The sequence below is a fragment of the Amphiprion ocellaris genome, chromosome 5 (assembly GCF_022539595.1).
Source record: "Amphiprion ocellaris isolate individual 3 ecotype Okinawa chromosome 5, ASM2253959v1, whole genome shotgun sequence".
Taxonomy (NCBI): domain Eukaryota; kingdom Metazoa; phylum Chordata; class Actinopteri; family Pomacentridae; genus Amphiprion; species Amphiprion ocellaris.
The window spans coordinates 18,569,731-18,593,743 of record NC_072770.1 but is presented as its reverse complement, the minus strand read 5'-3'; the positions used below and the strand labels follow the sequence as shown (position 1 = coordinate 18,593,743).

At 39.4% G+C, this 24,013-nt stretch overlaps 1 protein-coding gene and 1 non-coding gene across 2 annotated transcripts; one reads left to right on the top strand and one right to left on the bottom strand.

The window, feature by feature from the left end:
- Window positions 1-1,910: 1,910 nt before the first annotated feature.
- Window positions 1,911-23,538, top strand: LOC111588773 (protein kinase C delta type-like). Its single transcript, XM_023299332.3, has 17 exons — window positions 1,911-2,076; window positions 13,607-13,737; window positions 13,997-14,269; window positions 16,853-17,021; window positions 18,049-18,080; window positions 18,194-18,279; window positions 18,755-18,884; window positions 19,028-19,128; window positions 19,239-19,323; window positions 19,535-19,653; window positions 20,307-20,480; window positions 20,699-20,790; window positions 20,891-20,953; window positions 21,124-21,262; window positions 21,598-21,786; window positions 21,896-22,024; window positions 22,171-23,538. Exons 2-17 carry the CDS (start codon window positions 13,629-13,631, stop codon window positions 22,327-22,329), a joined length of 2,049 nt encoding a protein of 682 aa, XP_023155100.2. The 5' UTR covers window positions 1,911-2,076; window positions 13,607-13,628; the 3' UTR covers window positions 22,330-23,538.
- On the bottom strand, window positions 15,038-15,109 carry trnae-cuc (transfer RNA glutamic acid (anticodon CUC)). The gene has a single exon. It is a non-coding gene; the product is annotated as a tRNA-Glu (tRNA).
- Window positions 23,539-24,013: the final 475 nt, after the last annotated feature.

Below are 24,013 nucleotides of genomic sequence, written 5' to 3'. Positions count from 1 at the left end.
AATGTCCTCAGTAAGACAGCCATATAACAAGCTTGTGTGTGCAACAAGCAGATGGAACAGAGATAGAAAAGCTGTGCATCTGAGCGTGCACATTGCCTTGATTTCCTGGCTGGCTTGTTCTGCCAAATTCACATTTTTCACTAGAGGGATGAAAAAAAAACAGATGGGGGACGTTAACGCTCAATGTGCAGCTGCAGAACTTCTCATTCGCTTCCTTGTTTTGCTTTTCAACACTGATGCGGTGTCATGTTCAGGTCAAGGTGTTGGAAAGCAAAGTGAATCATGGGAACACAGCAAGATACAGAGGTGGAAGGAAGCAAGTTTCTAGGAGAAAATATCAAGTTTCAGATGTTGCTATCTAAAACAAAAAGAGAGAACTACAATCCTTAGGTCCCTGCACTGGCTTGTAGTTAAATATAGAACTGAATTCAAGATCCTACTTATTGTCTATAGGGCTCTGAATTGTGTGGTTCTTCAATTCAAAACTTTTATTCACATAATTCGTTTAATTTCTTTTATACATTATTCGATACTGCTATATTTTTCTCTCTGTCTTTTTCCGCTGTTTTAGTCAATCAGTTTTAATTAATTTAGAACTTTGTGTGCACTTTATTCCATAAGTCTGTACTGTTTTTTAATGTTTTTCATTTTTATTTTGTTTTATCTTTTCCTTTATTTACCTACTTACTTGCTTGCTTAAATTCATTTTATTTTATCCTTTGCCTGTAAAGAACTTTGAATAACCTTTTGTGTATTATAAGGTGCTTTACAGATAAACCTGCTTGGTTACTTTTCAGTCTTTTCCGGCTCAGCTTAACATGCAACTCAGTAAGAGAATACCCCCCATTTAAGAAAAGATAAGAAAAGATCAATTTTATTACATCACTCACCAGGAAAAGTTACATTTTACAGCTGCTAGACACAGACAAGGCACGGAAGAAGCAAGAAAAGAATTACAAAAACACAGAAAGGCTAAGAATACAGATGTTACAAAGACAATGTACAACTTTCACATGTACAAATGAGGTATGGTGAATTCGCATATGGATATGTACATGTGCACGTTTGACATAGTGAATTAACAAATAAAAATGTACAGATATGACATGATGAATTAACATATGGATATGTACACATATGACATATTGAATTTGCATATGGATATGTACAGGTATGACATGGTGAAATGACAAATGGACATATATAGATATGATATGGTGAATTAACATATGTATATGTACAGGTATGACATGGTGAACTAACAAATGGATATGTAGATGAGATGTACGCATATGGCATAGTGTATTAACATATGAATATGTACATATACGACATGTTGAATTTACATATGGACATATATAGAAATGACATGGTGAATTAACATATGGATATGTATTTGTATGACATGTTGAATTTACATATGAAAATATACAGATTTGACATGGTGTATTTACATATATATGTGTATATATAAAATTGAGAATGTACATATGGCTATATACAGATATGACATGGTTAATATACATATGGATATATATACAGATATGACATGGTTAATATTTATGTGGATATATACAGATATGACATGGTGAATATAGATACGGATATGTACAGATATGAAATGGTTAATATACATATGACATGGTGAATCTACACATGGAAATATACAGATATGACAAGCTGAATTTACATATGGATAGAGATTGCACTTACATCTTTATGAATTATGTGTTGACTGCACAACTATGGTGTGTCATTGTGTGTGTGTGTGTGTGTGTGTGTGTGTGTGTGTGTGTGTGTGTGTGTGTGTGTGTGTGTGTGTGTGTGTGTGTGTGTGTGTGTGTGTCTTCGGGACTTCACCTGGTTGACGTCACACGGTCAGTCCTCCACACCGCGCGCTGCCTGTGAGCTGCTCCAGTCTGAATCAAACAGCGGCGGAGCTTCAACACTTCCTTAAACCCACTTAAGAGTTTCAAGTCGAAGCTCCGGGAAAAGCGCGGTTTCAAACGACAAACCCGGCAACAACAACAAAAAAAACTCGTCGCAAATAAAACCATCTCCAGTTCGGCGGAAGAGGTAAGTCACAGTTGTTTTTAATAAAGCTGCTGAACTTGTTGGGTTAAAATCTTGAGCTCGATGTTTGACAGTTGGGACAAACAACCTTTGCTACTCGGTGTCTGCTGGGTGTCAAACAGCCGCCTGTGTTCACCGTGACACGGCTTTTGCTGGTGTTTTGTGAGGTAAAACTCGACCGCAAACCTCGGCTAACATCAGTAGTTTTACTAGTAGTTAGCTGCTGCTGGTAAGAGAGGAGTTGCTGTCGCGGAATTTCTCTTTCTCGGTGTGTCGCCGTGTTTTAAGTTAAGTTAAACCACGTTTCAGCGTTGCAGGGTCGGTTATAGTTACAAAAACCGACTGTAAACTCAGTGTGCTTCACAAATTCCTCCGGCCGAGTGTTGTATCCAATGGCAACTGAGTGTGTTTCAGTGATGAAGTTAGCTAGCACAAGTAGAAAATGGAGCGAGGCTGTGCCAAAAAACTGATTGGTGGCTAAGCCTTTAAGTCCCTGCATCGTTTTACCTGCTCTTTGCCCCACATCATAACCAATCCAGCTGTTTTTAGGCTAAAATAGCTTTGTACGACCGATTTAGGTCTTATAATCCAGTCAAAATGTGACTGCAGCCCATACATTGTGTTTAAAATGCTATTAATGCATCAGAATAACAGATTTCATTCATATTTACAGATTACAACCCATAAAATAACTGCAAAAGATTTAATTTCTTTAATTTACTTGTCTGTGTTGGTGTATTAATATATATTAATGCTTTAACATCCCCTATATGATCAGAAGTGCCCTGCCAGATTGCACTATGAACTACAAACATTTCATTAGTTGCAATTATTTGCCAACAAGAAGCATTAAAGTTTCAAAAAGACATGCCTGTGCTGTCACCACTAACATAAAGTTATGCATGTTTGCACTTTATGACTGTTTGGCTGAGATAAAACCAAATAAAAATGTATATAAAGTGGATTATAATCAATTTTTGGCAAACCAACCGTTCAGTTTAAGTTTTTTTTGACACTGACAGCCACTAATATGATCAAAAACTTGAACATTTGTCTTGTAACACTTGTTAGTTTTTATGTGAAGACCTACTTTGCCATAAAACTTTTCTGATTCTGAAAAAAAAAAACAGTAATGTAAGTCCTTTCTGTTACAGTGTTAAGGTAGGGGCAGACCTACTTTTCAAAGCCCCTTTTTCCTATTCTGAGATGTTCTTTACTGCAGAAGCTAAAGAAACAGGTTAAATAAAGTGGTAGATATACTTGTTATCTGTCTAATTGTTAATGTAATTAAAATCAGTAGTACTAACATTCGCATAGCCAACATATTAAGGCCCTCTATGTTGCATTTGTTTATTTGACGATTGAAGTGACTTATATAAGTGTGTTCTAGTCATAGGAATCAAGGTGATGCAAAACAGGCCTGACAACAACAAGATCCATTCAGAGCTGATTTCCACAGACACAGTTAACACCTATAGTGGTCATTATGTATAATTTACATAATAATGACTAATTATGCATCAGCAAACCTGTGGATAACGCCTTATTTCTTCATGCGAAAAGCTGGATAAGTCGAGTTTCAGTGGATTTCCATTCACTCCCAGCCTGTAGCTTCACATTTCTGGTTCTTGTTCAGTTCAGTGGTTTGACAGAAAGCCGCCCTTCTCACAGTCACTACAAAGACTGTACAGGTGACGAACAGCAGCCCATGGTCTTTATGGCTTAACTTGTACTGGTGTAGTTTTACGTTGCTCAGCTGAGGATAAAGTCCACAAGCCTGAAATATCAAAGGTCCCTCATTCATTGCAGTCATTTAGCCATCCGACTGACATGTAACTTCTTTTTGTTGCCACTACTACATAGGTCTCATTGTGTTTTATGCATGGCTTGTTTCTCAACTGTTGACTTGGTGAGTGGTGGTGAGGAAGTTATGCGAGATGGCAGTGTTTAGTGTAAAGGAAGGTGCCTGCAGGAAGATTACCTTGCATTCTTGTGGCTGTAAACCGCTCGACCTTGTGAATCGACAGTAGCTGACGTGACTTGTGAGCTCACCAGGTACCGTGGACACAATTACCCCATCTTGAAATCTTCTTTCCATTGCTTGCGAAAGTCTTGTGTCACACACTGCAATGCAATTCTGCATTTGTGGCAACACTTAACCTTATCCTGCTGTTATTTTCTCAAAGGCAGCGCAGCTTTGTGAGCGCAGGTAACACAATCTGTCCGCATCTGCCTGCAGTAACTGGTGTGTCAATATTGGCTTGTGGCATCATGAGCTGCTTGGAGGGCACAGTTGGGACATCTGCTTGCTAAGGATGAGCCCATATAGCACTGATCCCTCGATACATACATGCAATATATATTTTGAAATTGTTTAGACATATTAGAATATATTTGCGCCGATGAATAACTAGTATTTTATGGTGATACAGATTGGAATTGGGTGTGTTTGAAGAGCTAAAATCACATTTAAACAAACTAGTTACTTAGAGCTTCTTGGTGAACATACTTAAGGTGATAGTTTCGGATTCAATTAATAGTTGTGTTATTTCTTGAATTCACTTTTCAATAGGCAAAGTTGTGCTGATTTTTGAGAGAGACATCAATCAGTGCAAATGCAGCTGAGAATATTGCTTTATACTAAACTACTATAACTAAAAAGTAAAAAGCGGACTTTGCATGCTTGTTTGTTTTGTTTTTTTTGGGGGGGGCAGTACTGATGACAATTATTGGTGATCAAGAAAGGCAAATAACCAATATATTGAAGCAATATACATTAAATGTAATATTTTAACAGCATGTGATAGCAGGAAACGTGTGATTTATAACTACGTTTTTTTCATTAATAGGGGTGACTATAGCTGAATATATAACATAGAAATAGGAGTGATACAGTTGGAACGCTCTCTTCTGTTAATGTGGGACTGATCAGTTTGCTGTTCTTTATTTTCTTAATCTTTCACTGTTCCATAACTTTTATTGCCCACTAAGGTCGATATTTTAAAGCATTGTTAATTATTGTTTTCCAGACTCTTTTTCAGGTTAATCTGTGGCTGCCTTAGCTGCTAGTCGTTAGCATAGCCTTAGTCACTGAGGGTAGCTAATTTCCTGGTTTGTGCCAACAGCTCGTGTTTCTCAGTCAGTTTTGGCAGTCTCTGCTTGATGGATATCTCTGAGACCACAGAGTGAAAACAGAGAGAGGAGGTGGATCAGACCTGAAGTAGCACATTTCATTTATCAATAATCAGTCAATAAAAATACGGATACCCGTGATCAGAAAAATGCCAAATATTGGCTATGATAATTGGCCTGGCCAATTATCAGTCTATAATAACTGATAATTGGCCAGAAGAAGCACCTGCTCACACGTCCGTTATGATGTACAAGATATAATTCTTCTAACGAGAGCACTTTTTATGTTGCATAACTACACACGAATGCAAGCATTTGGCACAGATTTGCTGAATTAGCTCCGGGTGATGATAGTTTGGCTCATTACTTGCCCTTGGTCTCTTGTCACTGCTCTCTTTCTCTTTGTCCCTACAATGTGGTGTCCTGCTTGGCTCTTCTTGCTCAGATGCTATTTTGTCTGACTTAACTAAGCCTTTGTAAACTGTGAGTGGGGCAGAAATGGACACCGCTTTTAATGCATGTGGAGAGAGCACACACACTCGCACGCACACACAGCGGCAGCAGGATTCATTCCATGCTGGTATAGCAGGTTTGACGTCGTGCCAAAGAGCTCAGCAGTTCTCAGAAAGAAGGGAGAGAGGATCAAAAACAGGTTATCCCTCCACAACTGTAACAATAAAGTTTGAGTCCATGTCAGTCAGACATTTAACACCAGTTTGTATTGATTTGATCAGGGGTCATTTCCTGACACAAAGGGAAATTATAACAGTCACTGGAATAAATGTATCACAAGGGCGATTTATCCGGCTCTGACCTTGAAGCAGCAACATCAGCTCATCTCATCTCCTCAAACCTCGATCAGTTTTCTTTCCTGTCCTAATTTAACCTGATCGCTGGGTGTGCCATGTGTGTGCATGACAGAAAGAGATTTAGCACCACAAAAGGACAGCTAAATGCATAATTTTAAAGCTTTTCAATGCAGCATCTGTAATAAGCTGTTTGTTGACATTGCTTGTGTTGTGTGTCATGTTTTGGGGGACCTAAATCTGTCTCATTATGGGACTTCGCCTTCCCTCGGAGGACAAAAAGCGAGTCCCCATGAGGTAAATCATTGCATTTTAAGGTGAAGGCATTTTTAAGATTAGGTTAAGATTTGGGTAAGGGTTAGAATTACACAAGTTGTAGTTATTGTTAAGGTCTGAGAAAGTCTCCAGGAAATTATTGTGAGTCAATATTGTGTTTTCTGAAGTCATGGATCTACAACTTTGTGTGTGAGAGTATCTGAGAGTGGGTTGTTAGACATTAACCTTGGTTAGTGAAAGAAAGGCAGGCTTTGATTCGTGCAAGCCAGTCCCCCCTGAAATTCATTAAAGGCTCCTTTGTTCAAGGTTATTAGTGTGTGTACGTGTGTGTGCGCATAAGTACACTTACGTGCTTCTGAGATGGTGTTAATGCGGTAATATTACTTGCCACCATGCCTCAGTGAAAGGCTTATGGATTAAGGAGAGGTTTGTGAGAGTTACATGTCTTATTTTGTGTTCGTCAAAGCTGGGAGTAAACAAGAACATTATGTGATTGATGAGGTTCAAAAGTTTATAAATCTCATGTTTCTACCTCTACCAAAGAAGTTATATTTTGGACTCATCTGTACTTTCGTATTTGCACAGACCACTCACATCCTACAGCTGCAGGCATTTTGAAGTTTTTCACAATTTTTAACCACTGTCTTTCCAGTTCCTGCTAGTTTTTAGCAAATTGTTTTTCCATATGTCACAGATTCTTGCCAGATTCTTGAAGGCATGTTCAATTTTACATAAATTGCACATCTGTAAAGTAATTTTGACACTGTGTGCACATAGCGATCAACTGCAAAATATAGTGGTTCAAGCTCTGAGGCAGTGCCATCATTTTCAATGACCAAAACCCAGTGGTCTTGTCTCTGACTCACTTAAAGTTCTGCACAATGTATCCATACAAAGCTCTTATATTGACAGGATTTAGGTAATCTCCACAATTTGCATAAATGTCTTTCAGCGCGTATATTTGAATGCAGATCTGGGTCCATATAAACACAGATAATTTCTTAAAACGACCTGTCATTGAAATAGAAAATCAGATTTAGTGCTTGCTTGTTTATGTGGCCTACTGTAAAAACATATAGTGGTACTGCAGTGAGGAGCAGCTCTTTTCCACGGTGACTGCTTCATTTCCAGTTCTGAGACTTTTTTCCTCTTTGAGCTATCACGCATTGCAGTTTCATGATGTAATAGATGTTTACTCACAACCTCACACACCAGGTTATTAGCTTTAGGGCTGACTCTGGCCATGCTTGTTCAGGTTCATTATAAATGTGCGGAGCCTGTTTGTTCAGCTCTGATGTGCTAAGCCATGATTGGCTCAGTTCCATCTAGCCAGGCCGTTCTGGGTCTGTCACGGACCTTTCTGTATTTTTGTCAGCCTTGCACCACCTTTTCTTTCTGTCTTTTTCTGTCATCGTGTGATGGCAGCTCAGTTTCGTGAAGTAACTGTAGAAGCAGCACAAACTAGAAGAACAGGGAACCTAAAATTTGTTTGGATGTAGGGTGCAATCACAGAGCTTTTTTCCCCCCACTTTTCACATTTCTACATATTTCCTGATACTGCAACGTCTCAAGCCTACTTCAGGGCACTATCATTTGAGCCATCATCTGAAGCTGACATTCTCTATAAGATCTCTCTGTAAGATATGACCAGACAGCTGTGTTTGTTGATGCTGGAATCATTTGAACTGTATTTGGTTGACTGATATTTTCAAAACAGACTTATCTCTTACTTGCGTTCTATCTTTCATCTACCTTTATTTCAAATCCAGTCAGGCTAGTTTTCAGTGCTCCAGACATAATTTCCAGTGAACACAACACCCTCCCACTGCCACTTTTCATTCCAATCACATCAAAGATGTCAAAGACCTGGATCAACTGCTGCTGGATTTATTTATTTTATTATTATTTTCCAGTTGTACTTACATGTCCTGTTCATAGCAGGTGCTTTGTTTTGCAGTAGCAGAAAAAGCACAGGTGTCAGTCTTAATGTTAATGATTGATCACTTCTGTTCAAGTGTTTCAGTAAACCATGACAGTGTGCCAATGCTGGAACCCAAAGCAGTTAAAATGGACTGCAGCCATATTTTTTTATTTTTTTGTTTCTGTCCCTTTGCGTCTGTGACATGTTTTAAATGTCTTCCATAAAAAAACACCTTTTAGTGTTGAGCACAGCACAATTTAAGCATGTGCATTTAAACCAGGATACTAAAACTAAATTGAAACAAATTTTTTCCTCTGCAGACATTGTGACGTGTCCCAGGAGGAATAGGACAGGTGTAATTGACAACATTAGTAATGGTTGCGTTCCATTTTAGTGAGACAGTTTCAGGGTCCTGCTGTTCCTGCTACCTCACTTGAATAGCTTACAGGGACATTTAAAGATTTACTGTAGCTGCCTCCATTATTGCTAATATTGTTACGCCTGTCCATTTTCCATCTATGTCAAGTCAAAATGTCTCTTGTGGTCTGTAGCTCATCTTTAGGCTCAGCCGCCTTGACTTTTCTCTTTGACTTGAGTATTTCTAAATCCGTAAAGTATAGAAATGTAATGGATTGAGGAAATATTTGATAGTGACAGGTTCCTGTTGTGGTGGTCTTTAGCACACGCACTTTAAGATTCATCTATCATTTCATCAATTAATTAATGTGCTGCTAATGTACTCTTATAATTTCAGTGTTTGTATTGACATCACATGAACAATTCACTATCTATACTTCTCAAATTTTGTGGACTCCCAATTTATGAGAACAGCATGTAATTGGACAAGCTATCATAAACTTAAAGGTCTCAATGGTAAAAATCTATTTTTATTGTGTTTTGTAGTTGTATAAACTTTGAAATGTAAAGTAAATTCTATTAAGATATGGACAAATTTACTTCTGCTATTCCTCAAGCTGCCACGCACATTAAACTGTTATGCTCCTTGCTGTCTCAGATGCAGAGTCTTCTTCCTAAATGGAGGAGACAGCAGCATGTCCGCTGTATTTAAAGCTATAGACATTGTAACAGTCTGTTTAGAACAAGGCTAAAACCAGGAAGTATACAGGCATGATGGAATGAACCATCTTTGCAGTATTTTGAGCTGACAAACTGATGGAGATTTTTTGGGGACATGCGAGACTTTCAGTAATTTTGGACTGAAGTCTTCATGTTTGGCCCCTTTGCCTAAAGTCTACAAAATACAGTCATCAGCATACAATTGGAATGCCACCTGTTGGTTCTCTGACAGGCTTGCGCTGCACCCATGTTTGCTTCTTACTTGTTTCAGGTTAAGTAATACAAGAGAAACGCATGTTCTCTCAATGGTGGTCGGGTCACTGACTTCACTGTTCAGTCATTCAGTCACTCTTCATCTATAAAACAACTAACTGGTTGTCTCAATTGGTTTGTCCTGAAATTGAGGGACTGTATTAGTTTAGGAAGGCTAGATGTTCACCCGGTATGGACGTAAATGCTTACAAAACATGTTCCTTCTGATGTAACCAAACCTTCCTTGTAATTATGCAGCAAGAGTGTGGTCTAGTAATTCAGTAAGAGTTAACTGTTTATCAGTCGCAAGGCTATGTTATGTGTTATGTAACATGTACACTGTAGAATTAATGTATGAATTCCTTTCTGCTGTGTGTGGCACCTGTTAAAATGATATATTTCCACCTCTGCTACAAGCAGGTAACAGACTATAAGGTGATCTATATAAAAGCTCAAAAGACCAGCATACTGCTCTGGCGCTTGTTTATTGTCTGAGACTCGTTCTTCTCCGTAATTATCTGTCTTTGTTCATACCTGCCATTGGAAGCTATCACGGAAAAGCTCCCCAGCCTGCTAGACCTGCTTGATCACTGCTTCCACGAAGACATCTCCACTGATTCAACACATACCAAACCTTTGACTTGTTTGTGGTGCATCCCTGTGCATGACTTAGATTATGGTCTATTTGTTGTTGACAGTCAGGCATGCCCGTCTCTATTGTGACACAAAGTTAACACGGATTCAATGTGTGGGCTGTCCAGCTGCAGTCCATTCAGTCTGCAACAAAAACTGCAGACTTAAATGTGACTAATTGCCCTTTGAGGACACAAAGACACACACACATTAACAATATCCATCCTGCTGGAAGTCAATTTCTGTCCAGCTGGATTTGCTAGTGAAAGCAAATCTAGTTTCCCCTCATGTCCAATGGCCTGCCTTCCAGTCTGTTGTCTTTTTTCTTTCCTTTGCTCTTGCGCTTTTCCTTACCCACCCCTTCCCCAATTGCTTGTGTGTCATTTTTTCCACTCTCTCTGGGGAAACAAGGCTCTCTTTTCTCCATAATGTCTGTGTACATAAGGGAATGCATGTGTAAAGTGAAGAAAAAAAATAGAAATAGATTTTAAAGGGTATATACTTTGTGCATACTTTTGCATGTATGACCTTATGTAACTTTGATTGATTTTTTTTTATGTCTATTAGTGACTGCCTGTGTATGTGCATGTATAGAAAGTATTGTGAGAGCTCTAGTAATTTTTCAGCCCTCCTGACCTCAGTCAGAAGCAGTCATTTGTTTAGTCAGTAGATCAACATCTCTCTGATGGTATCACATGCTGGATAACAATCTGAACATTTGCAGTGCCTCAGACCTTTGCATAGTATTGTATATACTGACTTTTCAGTAGCTTCTGACTATTGAAGCAGCTGAGGGTTAAGTCTCTCGTTTAAACAGAGTTACGGCTACTGAAACGTCGCTATTGTTTATTCACTGTGTGTGAGTGTTTGGGATTTCAAACCAGCAAATTAAAGATCAGAAGCGTGTTTCTGTTGGTCAGCACTGCCTCCTACAGATTACAGATCCTGTGAGTTTGAGTTATGTACAGCACCACACAATTATACAAAGGCACATATTTACACCTGAGACATGCTCAGTGCAGGTACAGTAACATCTTGTACTGATAACAGTAGATAGCAGTACAGAATGTTAAAGAAGAAATTTTCCACCTGTTTAGCTGTAGTCTCAAAAAGCTTTCTCTGTCAAATTCTGCATTTAGAGCGTCACCTCTGCAACCAAACTAGATGGCTCTACATCCAACCAGAGCTCAAAATAGCATCTAGTGTACCTTTTCTGTAGGCTGACCAACGAGTATGTATATATATAAATATATATCACAGCACCATACTGGTTCAGTCAGGACTTCATAATGCATGACTTTCAGCACGGCAAAAAACAGCATGAACAAACAAAACTTGTCCTCTTATGAATGATGAATTATCTAGAAACAATGAGCACCATGACAGTCCTGTCCTAGAGTTTCATGTACATATTTATGTTCAACCTTAAGAAAACGGCATGTCTGCGTTTTATATTTAGAAATAAGTACCCAGAAAGGCCACTTCATAAATCAGTTAAATGTCAATGTGCAGTTAAAATGAGATGCAGTTTGCTTCAAATCACAGGCGTGCCATCTCTGTGAAATGACTATTAAACCAAGATTATGTTAATGGAGCATGAAACTAAAGAAATAGGAGCTCTAGTTAAGGAACTTAAAAGCACACAAAAAGTTCTATGTAGGAATTCTTGGAGGAATTCTGTGGGATTTTGCTGCTGCTGTGGGAATTAGGATGTAGGCTAATGTGCCTGGGGTCATGTTGATCTGTGACAAAGCAGCTGTGTAACTCTTTGGTATGAAGCAGCCTTGATAACATGCAAACATTCAATAAGTATTAAACAGTTTCTTTATGTATGTGGCTTGACTGGCTACCCTCTAAATTCATAGAAATTTAACCACTGTAATGCCTGTTATTACAAGGCCCCTTGGAGGGAAATGTTGCTAAATTCAGGCACTGTTTTCATTGTAAGACTGTTTACTATTAAAGAGCTGTGAATTACTGAACACTGTGTCCTACAGCTGAAAACCCAGGTACAATGCCGATATTGTGGACAAGCAAAAGTGTTTAATGCTTGACTTTTTAGTTTACCTGTGCTGAAAAACACACTTTACAGTTATTTTTGGGGTTGTATGTGAACGCACATGTATGTATATTATTAGCTTATCCTACCTTAAAACATAAAATTGCATCTTTGATGAAAATATTCATTAACATAGTGTTTTGTACTGAAATTCTGCCACACTGCTTTATAGTTATTGTGTCCAGTCTTGACAGGAGGTCAGCTTCTCAGATACAGAATAACTGTGAAGAGACTGTTCAAACCCCACAAGAACTGCTTTCAGAGGAAGTGCACAAAACACATGGAAAGTAACGAAACAGGCAGTGGAGCAATACAGCTTTAGTGAAGCAAGGAGGTGGATTCTTTTGCAAGCTGTTTTCTGTTTCATTTCTATACTTTCAGAATTAGGTGTAGACTATTTGCATCCAGGTTTCACTTGGATGCAAAATCTTAATGCATTTTAACTCAGAAAATATGCAAAATGAGGATAGATACCTTTAATAATGACTTAAAGTAGGTATTTTTTCTTTGCTATTACCACAGAGACCTTCCTAATCTGAAACTTGTCTTGCTGGACACAGAAGCTGATATTTTTTTGTGTTTTTTTGTCAAGAGGAAATAGTATCCAAAATACAGAGAAAGACGTATCTAAATAGTCAGTGATATCCGAGAAAACAACACAGAATAATAAAATGGTGAGGCATTTCAGGCAGCAACTCAGTCAGCGACAATCCCCAAGAATTCACCCAACTTTAGTTACAAAAAAAAGAACATGCTTTTTTAAAGCAAAGTAAAGCTGCATTAACAGAACTATCATGACTTCCCCCAACGAAGCATTAAAAATACTCCACATTTGTCACCCACACTCAGCAAGGCCAGTGCTAACGTTGACAGTTGCCTCTGCTATGCTCTTAAAGTTTATTAAAGACTGGTCATAACAACATATACAGTGTTAACTAAGAATAGGCAACCAGGATTGAAGAGGGCAATTTGTATTGATCAACTCAAATCTAAAATAGTAAATAGATTCTTAGCTTTGAATCTCTATTTGTTTTTTCTCTAACACTGGAAATTTCTGTTTTTCTTCAAAGTTCAATCATTTTGATTTTCTATTTTTTTGTGTCATTAACTCATTCTGCTCTTATGTGCACAATTTAGCATTTTCAGGCTGCTTCTTCTTTCCTCATTACTGGCAGGTAGTTTCCAAAGTTATGCATTGAGATGGAAATCTCTACTTCCTCTGTAGTTTCCATCTGAGGTCACTGGTAGCCACCGGCCCTCTTCCTTCTTGTTTTAAGTGCACAACTTGAGCAATGCAATTACAAGATGAGTAAGTGCCTGTGTGACAGATATAGAAAAAGAGATATTCTAACCATCATTCTGTCTTTTTTTTTCTAGGAGGCTTCGGTGAGGGGTCACCATGGCACCCTTCCTGCGTATCGCTCTCAACACTTATGACATGGGCGCTCTGCCTCCTCTGACGGACCCTCCCATCTGTGCCGTCAAGATAAAGGAGTCTGTCAACACAGGTATGTATGGATGTGTATGTGTGCAATTATTATGTTATTTAGATAGGGAAGTGACGTAGTAAGTAGGGAGAGCAGACGTCACAAGTTTAATTGCCTTAACAGTCACCATCTGCTGGGCTCAAAATTCCATAAGCAAACTGACTCTCCAACGACTCCAGGGGCTTTGTGCTGTGGTCGTTCATGTGCTGTGACTTTCCTGAGGCAGGAAAACTAAAATATACTTCATGTACCAGATTATAATACCAGTGTTCTTTCACAGAGAGAGGAAAGACCTTGGTTCAGAGGAAGCCCACCATGTATCCCACTTGGAAGTCCACTTTTGATGCTCACATCTATGAGGGGCGGGTCGTCGAAGTGGTCCTCATGCAGAGCACCGAGGAGCCATTGGCCAAGGCTACAGTGGGCGTCTCTGTGCTGGCAGAACGTTGTAAGAAGTCTAAAACCAGTGGACGTGCTGAGTTTTGGGTGGACCTGCATCCTTCAGGAAAGATTCAGATGGCTGTGCAGTTTTTCCTGGAGGACAGTGATACGGGTAAAACTTAAAGCTTCTGAAAACATTGTTCCAAATTAATGTTGTTTTACTGTTCTTTCAGGGGAAAAATCCCATTTAGTTAACAGTTTAGCACACAAAAACTAATCTATAGGAATATATGATTGTGTGTGTGTGTACCTATAATAGCAATAAAGATTCAGCTGCAGTAAATCATTAAATGCCCTGTCAGCCATGAACATCTATGAACAACTGTCTCACCTAAATGGAATGCAGCCGTTGCTACTGTTCTCAATTATACCTGCGCTTTTCATCCTGGGACACGTCGGCAGTTTTGCGTAGAAAAAATCCAAGTTAAAGTTTTAATACCTAGATTTAAATCCTCAGGCTTATATGCTGACTCAACACTGAATGATGTTTTTTTTTTATGTCAGACACATAAACATGCCACAGATGGAAAAGCACAGGTGTTAAAAATGAAAAACGGAAACAAAAAATATGGCTGCATTCCATTTTAACTTCTTCATTTTCAGCTTTCATGCATCATGCATGCCGCCACAGTGTCATGGTTCAAATGGAATGCAACTATTGTCAGTTATATCTACGCTCTTCTTCCTGTGACACATCAAAATAACATCAAAGAAATAACCAAATTCAAATGCGGAGGCTTTAACTCTGCTCACGAAGCACTGATAGATGTTTCTCATGGCAGATATATGAACATGTGACAGCGTCCCCGCAAATGTTGTCAGCTTTAGGTTCAAATATTGCTGCATGTGCCATTACTAAGAAAATATCTAAAAGATACCGTTCCCTGACCGGGAATCGAACCCGGGCCGCGGCGGTGAGAGCGCCGAATCCTAACCACTAGACCACCAGGGAGGGGTGTGGGCTGGGAAAGGGGATACACTCCTGGCCAGAGTTGCTGGGAACATGCTTTCTCCCCCTCTCTTTGCCCCTCTTTTTCTTCTCAGATGTCGACCCTCAGTAAATTACTCTCCATCAGAGTTAGCATGGCCCCTCTACAGGCAGTAATGGTTACTCACCAGGGTGCTGATTAGCCTTCTTTTTGCTGCACTCAACCACAGTTTAACATGTTTAGTACTGACTGTCTCTGTCTACTGAATACTGAGCGAATGAGGACTGTGGAGATTACATGCTCCAGACCGACTGTCTCGTATTTAATTGTCTCTCACCAAGCTGTTTAAGGTAAACAGCATGTTGATTTCATATCACATGTTGACTACAGATATGGCAATGCAGCTAATGTAATGTAACACTCCTCAGTGTCTTATAAGAATTTAGTCTTGTGGCTAGCTGTACTTGCTGTGACAAGAGGTATAAATGCATCTCAATACACAATACTCATGAGTTCAGTAGGACTTGGGTTAAACAAACATGGACATTGCATTTTTTTTAATCTTATTTTGATCTTTGCTAGGGAGTTTTAGATCCCTGTGGTCTGAATAAAAGAGAAACACTGAATCACTTAAATAGGCCACTTAAATGTATTGAATAGCAGCCGGAATTACCCACCATTGGTAGCTCTATTTTAACATTATATACTATTCTGGTGAGCCTATTTTAATTTCATTTCAGCTGTTTGAAGGGAAGTGATGCAAAACAGCACTGGCTGGCGAATGCCTACAGATTACTGTAGGAGCCCAGACAGGGAAACCACACAGACAGCACCGGGTGAGATTTCCAAACTGGTTTTGCGTAATGGGAGTTTCAGTGTGGGAGTAGCACAGACGGGGTTCAGTGTTCTGGGTCTGAGAGGGTCATGGGGTGGGGGCCACTATTATGGAAGCGCTCCACACTCCATCAGCTTCCTCCTACACACTCCACAGGTTTCCTGAAAAGCAGCCCGGAGTATTTTTAGGCATGTGTGAACAGCCCTCAACGCTGTCTGCCTCTTCTGTCTGTTTCTCTCTCACTCCCACTTTCTTGGCTCAGGTTACTGAAGCACTGTCCAAACATAAACATCTGTCATGAGGGTGCCAGATTGAAAATTAGTTCATCTCCCACACCTCATCACTCTTCCCACTTTTCCCCATCTATCAATTGTCTCATTAAGGCTACTCCTTTTTTGAATTGTCCCTCCATCTGCCCCCCTCCTTCAAATCCACCAACCGACCCTCCCTGTGTCTTCCAGAGTTTTTGTCTTCTTTGTTTACCTCTCTCACGTCTCTTTTGCTGTCTTCTCTTAGTGACTTTTGACCCTCACCCTTTTGACTTGCGTCAGTTAGAGCAGCTTATCCAGGATGGTATTTTTCAGTGGATAGGCTCCATTTAGCAGCAACTTCTCTGCCTCATAAGAATTTTGACTGAATACTGCCTGGCTGTCAAAGGTGATGACTGATTTATGATAATGCTCACTGTGGCAAAAGTCAATGAATATCAATAAGGCTCGTATGGTATATTGTACGAAAGAAGAAGAAAAAGGTTAAATGAACAGTTAACAAGGCTACCGTCTTCCCTCCCTTTTACTTGTCTTTCAAAACCATCTAAAAGTGGATTTGATTCACAGTACACAGTAATGATTCTTGACAAACATGATCTGCTCTGTAGATTTGAATAGGAATGCAGTAATTTGATTTGTAAATGTGTCTCTCTCCCCTTTAGCTTCATGCAAGTCATCAGTGAAGGTTTTTCCTGAAGATGGAGCCACGACCCTCAACAGGAGGAGAGGAGCTTTCAAGCAGCCGAAAGTTCATGTTATCAAGAACCACGAGTTCACCGCCACCTTCTTCCACCAGCCCACCTTCTGCTCTGTCTGCAGAGAGTTCGTCTGGTGAGAGTCCAGCCTTTGCTACATGACAGCTGCCAATATTGTGCCACTAAAATCTTCAAATACAGTGACTTTCAGTACGTTTTGAGTATGTGTTGAATATCAGGGAGAGACTATGGGTGTATTTCTAATTCCTCTCTGTTAGGTCGTGACTTATCCGAAGGCAGCTAATTTGCTTGTCAGCTTGTTTTCCTACTTTTTTGTTATGGCAGTGTGGTTTTATTAGGATGCCACTGGCATAGCTTTGATAATTCCAGGCTATTTTTACCCCTACTGTATTTCCTGTAGTCACCAAATGAGACGACACATCAGTTGTTCAGTAATAACAATGTCCAGCCCATCAAGTGTATTTCTCAAAAGATCAATTAGTAATGATTCTAGTTTCCTAACTGGAACAATTAGGGATGGATGAGGGTTAGGAAAGGTAGCAACAGCTGCAGCAGTGCTATTGTGAGAAAGAGTCACTGTCTAGGGAAATCCCACCAGGCTGTCAAGCTGTGTTCCAACTATGTCACCAGCACTAATCTGTGAGCCAAGCTCCTCCAATATCTTTCTAAACTATAGAGTTACCTCTGTATTTAGAGACAGGCATGAGGAAATCTGATGTTTTGTTTAGTCTGAGAATAGGTGTGTGAATTTGACTCTATGACCATTTATTACATGAATAAAGCAGTATACCATTTCTAGTTTCCATCTAGTGATGTAAGATGTGAAAGATATCATCCAGTTATGCTGATAACAAATGTGAAACCACTGAGTCACTTCTGTGCCAGTATGCATGAAAAGATTGCAGACATTACATAGTTTGGTGGCTGCTGCTTAAAGGAAGAACTTTGATACATAAAATAATTTTCATACTCGCTGAAGTGAGTCACTGTCAAAACTAAAATCCTAAGGAAATTATTCATCCTGGGGACATTCCACTATGGTACTATTAACAGATACCGTATTCTTAGTGTTTTAAATTTCTTTTTGCTTTGTGTCATCTATGGCGAGCATTTAACTTTTCTGTTTCATTCCTCCCATGTAGGGGGCTCAATAAACAAGGTTACAAGTGCAGGCGTGAGTTTTTCTTTAATTACATTTCTAACACATTTTATTTCTTTGCACATTGTTACCTTGAATACATTTTCAGATCACAGTTAACACAATATTTTGTCACTTATTTCACCCAGAATGCAATGCAGCAATCCACAAGAAATGCATTGAAAAAATCATTGGCAGGTGCACTGGAACAGCGGCCAACAGTCGTGACACTATGGTGAGTAAAGTGAATGTTCGGCAACATATATGCAAAACTTTGCCTCAAGTCTGCCACTGACAATAACGGGCATTTTGTTTTACAGTGTTAGTTGTTATACTTTGTAGTTTTTTTCAGCTATGGATTAATAATGACTTTGTATTTTCTCCTGCTGTATTTTAGGAATTCTGCACACTCATAAAGTATCTCATTTATAATTAATTTAAGCACTCTCTTTTCATTTAAAATTTTTTTTTACAAATGTTAGTATTAAGTCAGGGGTCTAATTCTTCAGCATAACTGAAGACTCATCTCATCAAATAGAGCCAGAGCTAATATCAATGCCATTGAATCAGTTTTCAGTGTCAAATTAAATTTTTACTTTGATCTGCCTTAGGAAAGCAACAAAACTGACTAAACATTTCATTCCACGTGTGTACATTTTAATCATAAGATACCAGCATTCTGTGGGTTTAATGGAATTTTGTTATTGTAGTTCCAGAAGGAGCGTTTCAAGATTGATATGCCACATCGCTTCAAGTACTACAACTACAGGAGCCCCACATTCTGTGACCACTGTGGCAGTCTGCTGTGGGGTCTCTACAGGCAGGGCCTTAAATGTGAAGGTGAATCTAATGTCTTTTGTTTTTACTTTGACTGTAGTTTCAGTTTAATATCTGCTTTTCTTCTGGCCATGCCTCTGACATTTTTCTCTATCGATGTGTTTCCCGTCTCCATTGGACTCACCCATTTTCCCACCGCTGACCAGACTGTGGCATGAATGTACATAGTTACTGTCAAACAAAAGTGGCCAATCTCTGTGGAATCAACCAGAAACTACTGGCAGAAGCTCTGTCTCAAGTCTCCCAGGTCTGCACCATAACATGCTATGTTTGTGTGAACTATGTGTAAAAACAGTAATAATAATGATATCAACCATTATGGATGCAAAAATTTTTGCTAAATATTTTCTTCCCCAGAAATCTCTGAAGAAGTCTGATAACTCCGGTGGAGCAGACATTGGAATCTACCAGGATGTCCGAAATCCAACAGCGGACCCTAGTGGTAAGATGTGCTCATTGTAGCACTGACTGTAGTACCAAATTGTTTAATTTCAATAAAGTTTAAGATTCAAACAGTTGTGGTATTGTCATTGATTGTGTTTAGCTTTTTTCATTATCTTAAATTTTTATCCTTTATCGTATGTGTTTGCATGCATCTTTGCATATACGTTCACATATTTGTTTACTCAGACTGTGCAAATGTGTACTTACAGCAGACGACAATGGGAAGGGCTTGACTCCTGCCCCAGCCCCAGCTACAGCATCTCGGGTACGCCTCACCCTCAACCACCTGGTCTTCCACAAGGTGCTGGGAAAAGGCAGCTTTGGAAAGGTATGACTCATCTTGACATTCTCTACATGTGAATGTTTTTATCTACATTCTCTACTAAATATTTTATATATATATATATATTTAATATATTTATACTTAGAAATGGTGATAAGCTAAGCAGAAACAAATTGTATGACAAGTCATATATTCTCATATCATATTCTAGGCTTTTTGGAATATTAAAACTAATTATGAAGAATCGTGAAGATGTTTGAAATTAAGAAATATGAATTCTAATACAGGCAAGCGCTGAAAGGCATGGCTTAATGTACTGTGTTATCAAAGTATATGACTTCCCTAATTCAAATTTTAATTCACACAGCAGCTGTAGTTTATCCTATTTTGGTCAACTAACTAGATTCCTTACTAGATCAATACCTCCCCCAACTGCTTCTGAAATTACTTCCCTCTCATTATACATGATGGTTTTGAGATGAGAAAGAGCTTAGCTGTTCATCTGCTACTATAAATGCCAAGCAACATCTGATAAAAACATCCATTATATGAGGAAAACAGAGCATGGTGGCCTGGCAGACATTCAGTATCTGACCAGACACTGCTTATTTTGATTTTGTTATGCTAAGATTGTACTCTATGACGCTCATGTGATCGCACTAATGAAGTAGTAACTCTTATGTGGTTCTGACACCAAGGTGCTGCTGGCAGAGCTGAAGGGTCAGGGTCAGTACTTTGCTGTGAAGGTCTTGAAGAAGGATGTCGTGCTGATGGATGATGATGTGGAGTGCACCATGGTAGAGAAACGAGTCCTGGCCCTCGCCTGGGAGAACCCTTTCCTCACTCATCTTTACTCCACATTCCAGTCTAAAGTAAGCACGAACATATTTGCTGGTAAAACATTCAAAACCATGTTCTCTGATAGTGAACCAAGCCTGGCTGCAGCAGTGAGAGTGTCAGTTTCCAGTTGTTGATAAAGACCCACCGTCCCTGCCCACCTTATCTGAATCCATTCTTTCTCATACGCACAGACTCTTCATGTTTCACTTGTGTTTGACATTGCACTGACAATAATGTGTTGTTTGCACAGGAGCACCTCTTCTTTGTAATGGAGTACCTGAATGGAGGCGACTTGATGTTTCACATCCAAGAGAAAGGCCGCTTTGACATCAACAGAGCTACGTAAGGGCCCTAGGATACCATTTTCTGAACTGGAATATTTGTAACATTGGATTTTAATTGGAGCAAAACTGTGTTAAATAGTTGTTTTCTTAACCTGTAGATTCTATGCTGCTGAGATCGTAGTGGGACTGCAGTTCCTCCACTCAAAAGGAATTATCTACAGGTAATAACCATTCTGTATTACTGTGTGTTACCTCTGTATTCAGCCTGCTACTACAGCAGAGCAGCCTGGAAAAGAGTCTCTTTATTTTACACTGCATCATTTCAAACAGAATACACAAAAGCAGAATAAGTAACTACATTCGTTGTATCTTGTTTCATGTCCATCTACAGAGATCTGAAGCTGGACAACGTGATGCTGGACAGGGACGGACACATAAAGATCGCAGACTTTGGCATGTGTAAAGAGAACGTGTTTGGAGAGGCCAGAGCCACGACTTTCTGTGGAACACCAGACTATATCGCTCCAGAGGTTTGTTGCTCAGTGTCACATTTTGTGTATTAATGAACCCCTTCTCCATCAGACTCTTTAAAACTAATGAGTTTTGCAATTGTATTTAAAATATTATAAGTTAAGCTCCTTATTCACTTAGCTTTGAATTCCTCAATTTTTCCACATGCATGAGTCCATTTGCCTCCTAGTGGCCGTTAGTAGGCAAAGCAGCATGTACAGATTACCCTAAACCTGTTCAGATGTCTCCTCTCTGCAATACTGGTGAACAACAACAGGATCTTCTCAACTATGAAACCACGTATCCTCGTTCTTCTTACATGCTTCTGATCTTCTTGAATTGTCTCTTATCTCAGATCCTGCTGGGACAGAAGTATACATTCTCAGTGGACTGGTGGTCTTTTGGTGTGCTAGTGTACGAGATGCTGATTGGTCAATCACCTTTCCAAGGCGACGATGAGGACGAACTGTTTGAATCAATCCGGTCGGACGTCCCTCACTACCCTCGGTGGATCACCAAGGAGTCCAAGAACCTGCTTGAACTGGTGAATGATTAGCCTTCTTTTGCACTCTTATATCGTCTTATAGTGTTACAGGGAGTCATTTTTTGTGTTGTTTCTGTAATTAAATTAGTTTTCTTTGTCATTTATTCAGTTGTTTGAACGAGATCCAACTCGCAGACTGGGTGTTGTGGGGGACATCCGTGTACACCCGTTCTTCAAAGTCATCAACTGGCTGGCGCTGGAGAAGAAAGAAGTGGAACCTCCTTTCAAGCCCAAAGTGGTATGAGTGTATTGATTAATTCCTATTATGAGATACCAGTTAACGCTTTGTGTGAAAATCGCTGCTTGCATAGAAGATCCCGAGTACCTCAGCACTCTTTACTTGTGACTTCGACCTAACTGTAATCCCTGACCTGCCATCCACAGAAATCTCCCAGTGACTGCAGCAACTTTGACCGAGAGTTCCTGAGCGAGAAGCCGCGTCTCTCCCATGCTGACAAAAACCTCATTGACTCCATGGACCAGGCAGCATTTGCTGGCTTTTCCTTTGTCAACCCCAAACTGGAACACTTGATAAGCAAATGAAAAAAACAAAATGGCGCCTCTGGAAACCCGGTCTTAGCTGAGCACTCCGAAATAGACTCTTAACCTATTACCTTTATCTCCGTGTGGTCTGGGGTCAACTGGGCTCAAGGTTAAATATGACTTTCTTCAGTTCTTCTGTCAGAGGATGAGATAAAATGATACCAAGATGTCTGCCAGCGTCTAAAGCAATAAGCTCCTCTCAGTTGTCAAACTGTACAAGTGTATTAAAGAGTGTAAAGCTTCAGGAAAGTAAGGGAAAATCTTAAGAAACCAGTGTTACCATAATCAATGCTGGGGGGGGGGGTGTTGTCAGTGATGCATTTATTACCTTTCTGTCATTTTTCCATGTGATTACATCTATATCAATCATTCAGTGTACTGTATCATAAAAATCTGAGTTCACAAGCAGAAGCATGACGACCTTATTAAATTATACAAATACATAAACTCGGCATCACACACGCGAGGTAAGAGAGAGGAGTGGTACATAAAAAACTGACTCTCACCATGTGTGCTGTCAACTGTATGTCTCCAAGTACATCCCATCGGTGTGTTGACTGTGTTGTATCACAGGCATACAAACGTGTGGGTGTGTGCAGGTATTTTCTGTAGATGCAAATGATGCCATTGAGGCCAGTAATATTGTCTGTTGGTGTACGAATCCTCAGCTGGTGCAGGCGCTATAGAAAGAATTGTACCATAAAGATGAAGTGAATTTAAATGCTTGTGAATTAATAATAATGAATCATTTCCTCCCTTATTGACTGCACTGTCTTGTGAACCTGGAGATGCATTTCCCAGAGTGTTGCATACTTTTAAAAGAGATAATCTGTTTTAAATTAATTATGGATTGTTATATAGCACTCTTCTTGCCTATAAAACCTCATTCTGTATCGTTCCATAAGTAATCCTAAATTTTATAGGCACTCGTCAGACTTCCTGTAAAGAGTTGCAGCAGTGGTGTGGTACTATACCTGTACTTCTGTATGTGTTGAAGGATATCGGGTTTTTAAAGGGGTATTTCACTGTAAGCACACATCTTTATGTCATATATTACTTGAATGTAGGAATTTTAACATGAAAAAAATAATCGTGCTGTATACAGAAAAAAAAGAATATGTACGTTACCATGAGTTGTGGGTGTACTTTTTTACTCTCCTCATCTTTTACATTTGATTCTAAATAAATGTACTGTAAATTGAAAATTCACATCAGCTGTTGTCCACTTTAATGCGCTTTGCATATTGGCTACATTTATTGCAGATGCTAGGCTTTTGACCCTATTGTAAAGACTCAAGTACTGTATCTGCACTGCTCTGTTGTGTTCCCCTGGTCGCTGCATGTATTCAGTGATTATTATTTTCGTCAAGGCCAGATTACTATAACTTTCTGTTTCTGAGTATTGGTCGATTCTCACTGTCTCGCCCGTAGCTGCTGCTCTTGTCCTAGCATCCTTGCACTGGCTACCTTTTAAATGCAGAAACGATTTAAAGTTTCTTTTATTTGTTTATAAAGCCACGCTTGGCTTGGCACCGGGGTACAATACTGAACTTCTCTGCTCCTATTTATACCTTTAGGCCTCTTAGATCCCCAGATGGTGGATGAGGGCAGATCGTGCCTTTGCAGTAGCAGCTCAACAGCTTTGAAATAGCCTTCCTTACTCAATCGAATAGACAATTCAAAG

What these genes read in the sequence shown, in the direction of transcription:
- LOC111588773 (XM_023299332.3), top strand. Translation starts at nt 13,629, where the DNA reads ATGGCACCCTTCCTGCGTATCGCTCTCAACACTTATGACATGGGCGCT. An exon ending in TTTGACATCAACAGAGCTAC is followed by an intron (nt 20,791 to 20,890) that starts GTAAGGGCCCTA and finishes CTTAACCTGTAG; the next exon opens with ATTCTATGCTGCTGAGATCG. An exon ending in CAGACTATATCGCTCCAGAG is followed by an intron (nt 21,263 to 21,597) that starts GTTTGTTGCTCA and finishes CTCTTATCTCAG; the next exon opens with ATCCTGCTGGGACAGAAGTA.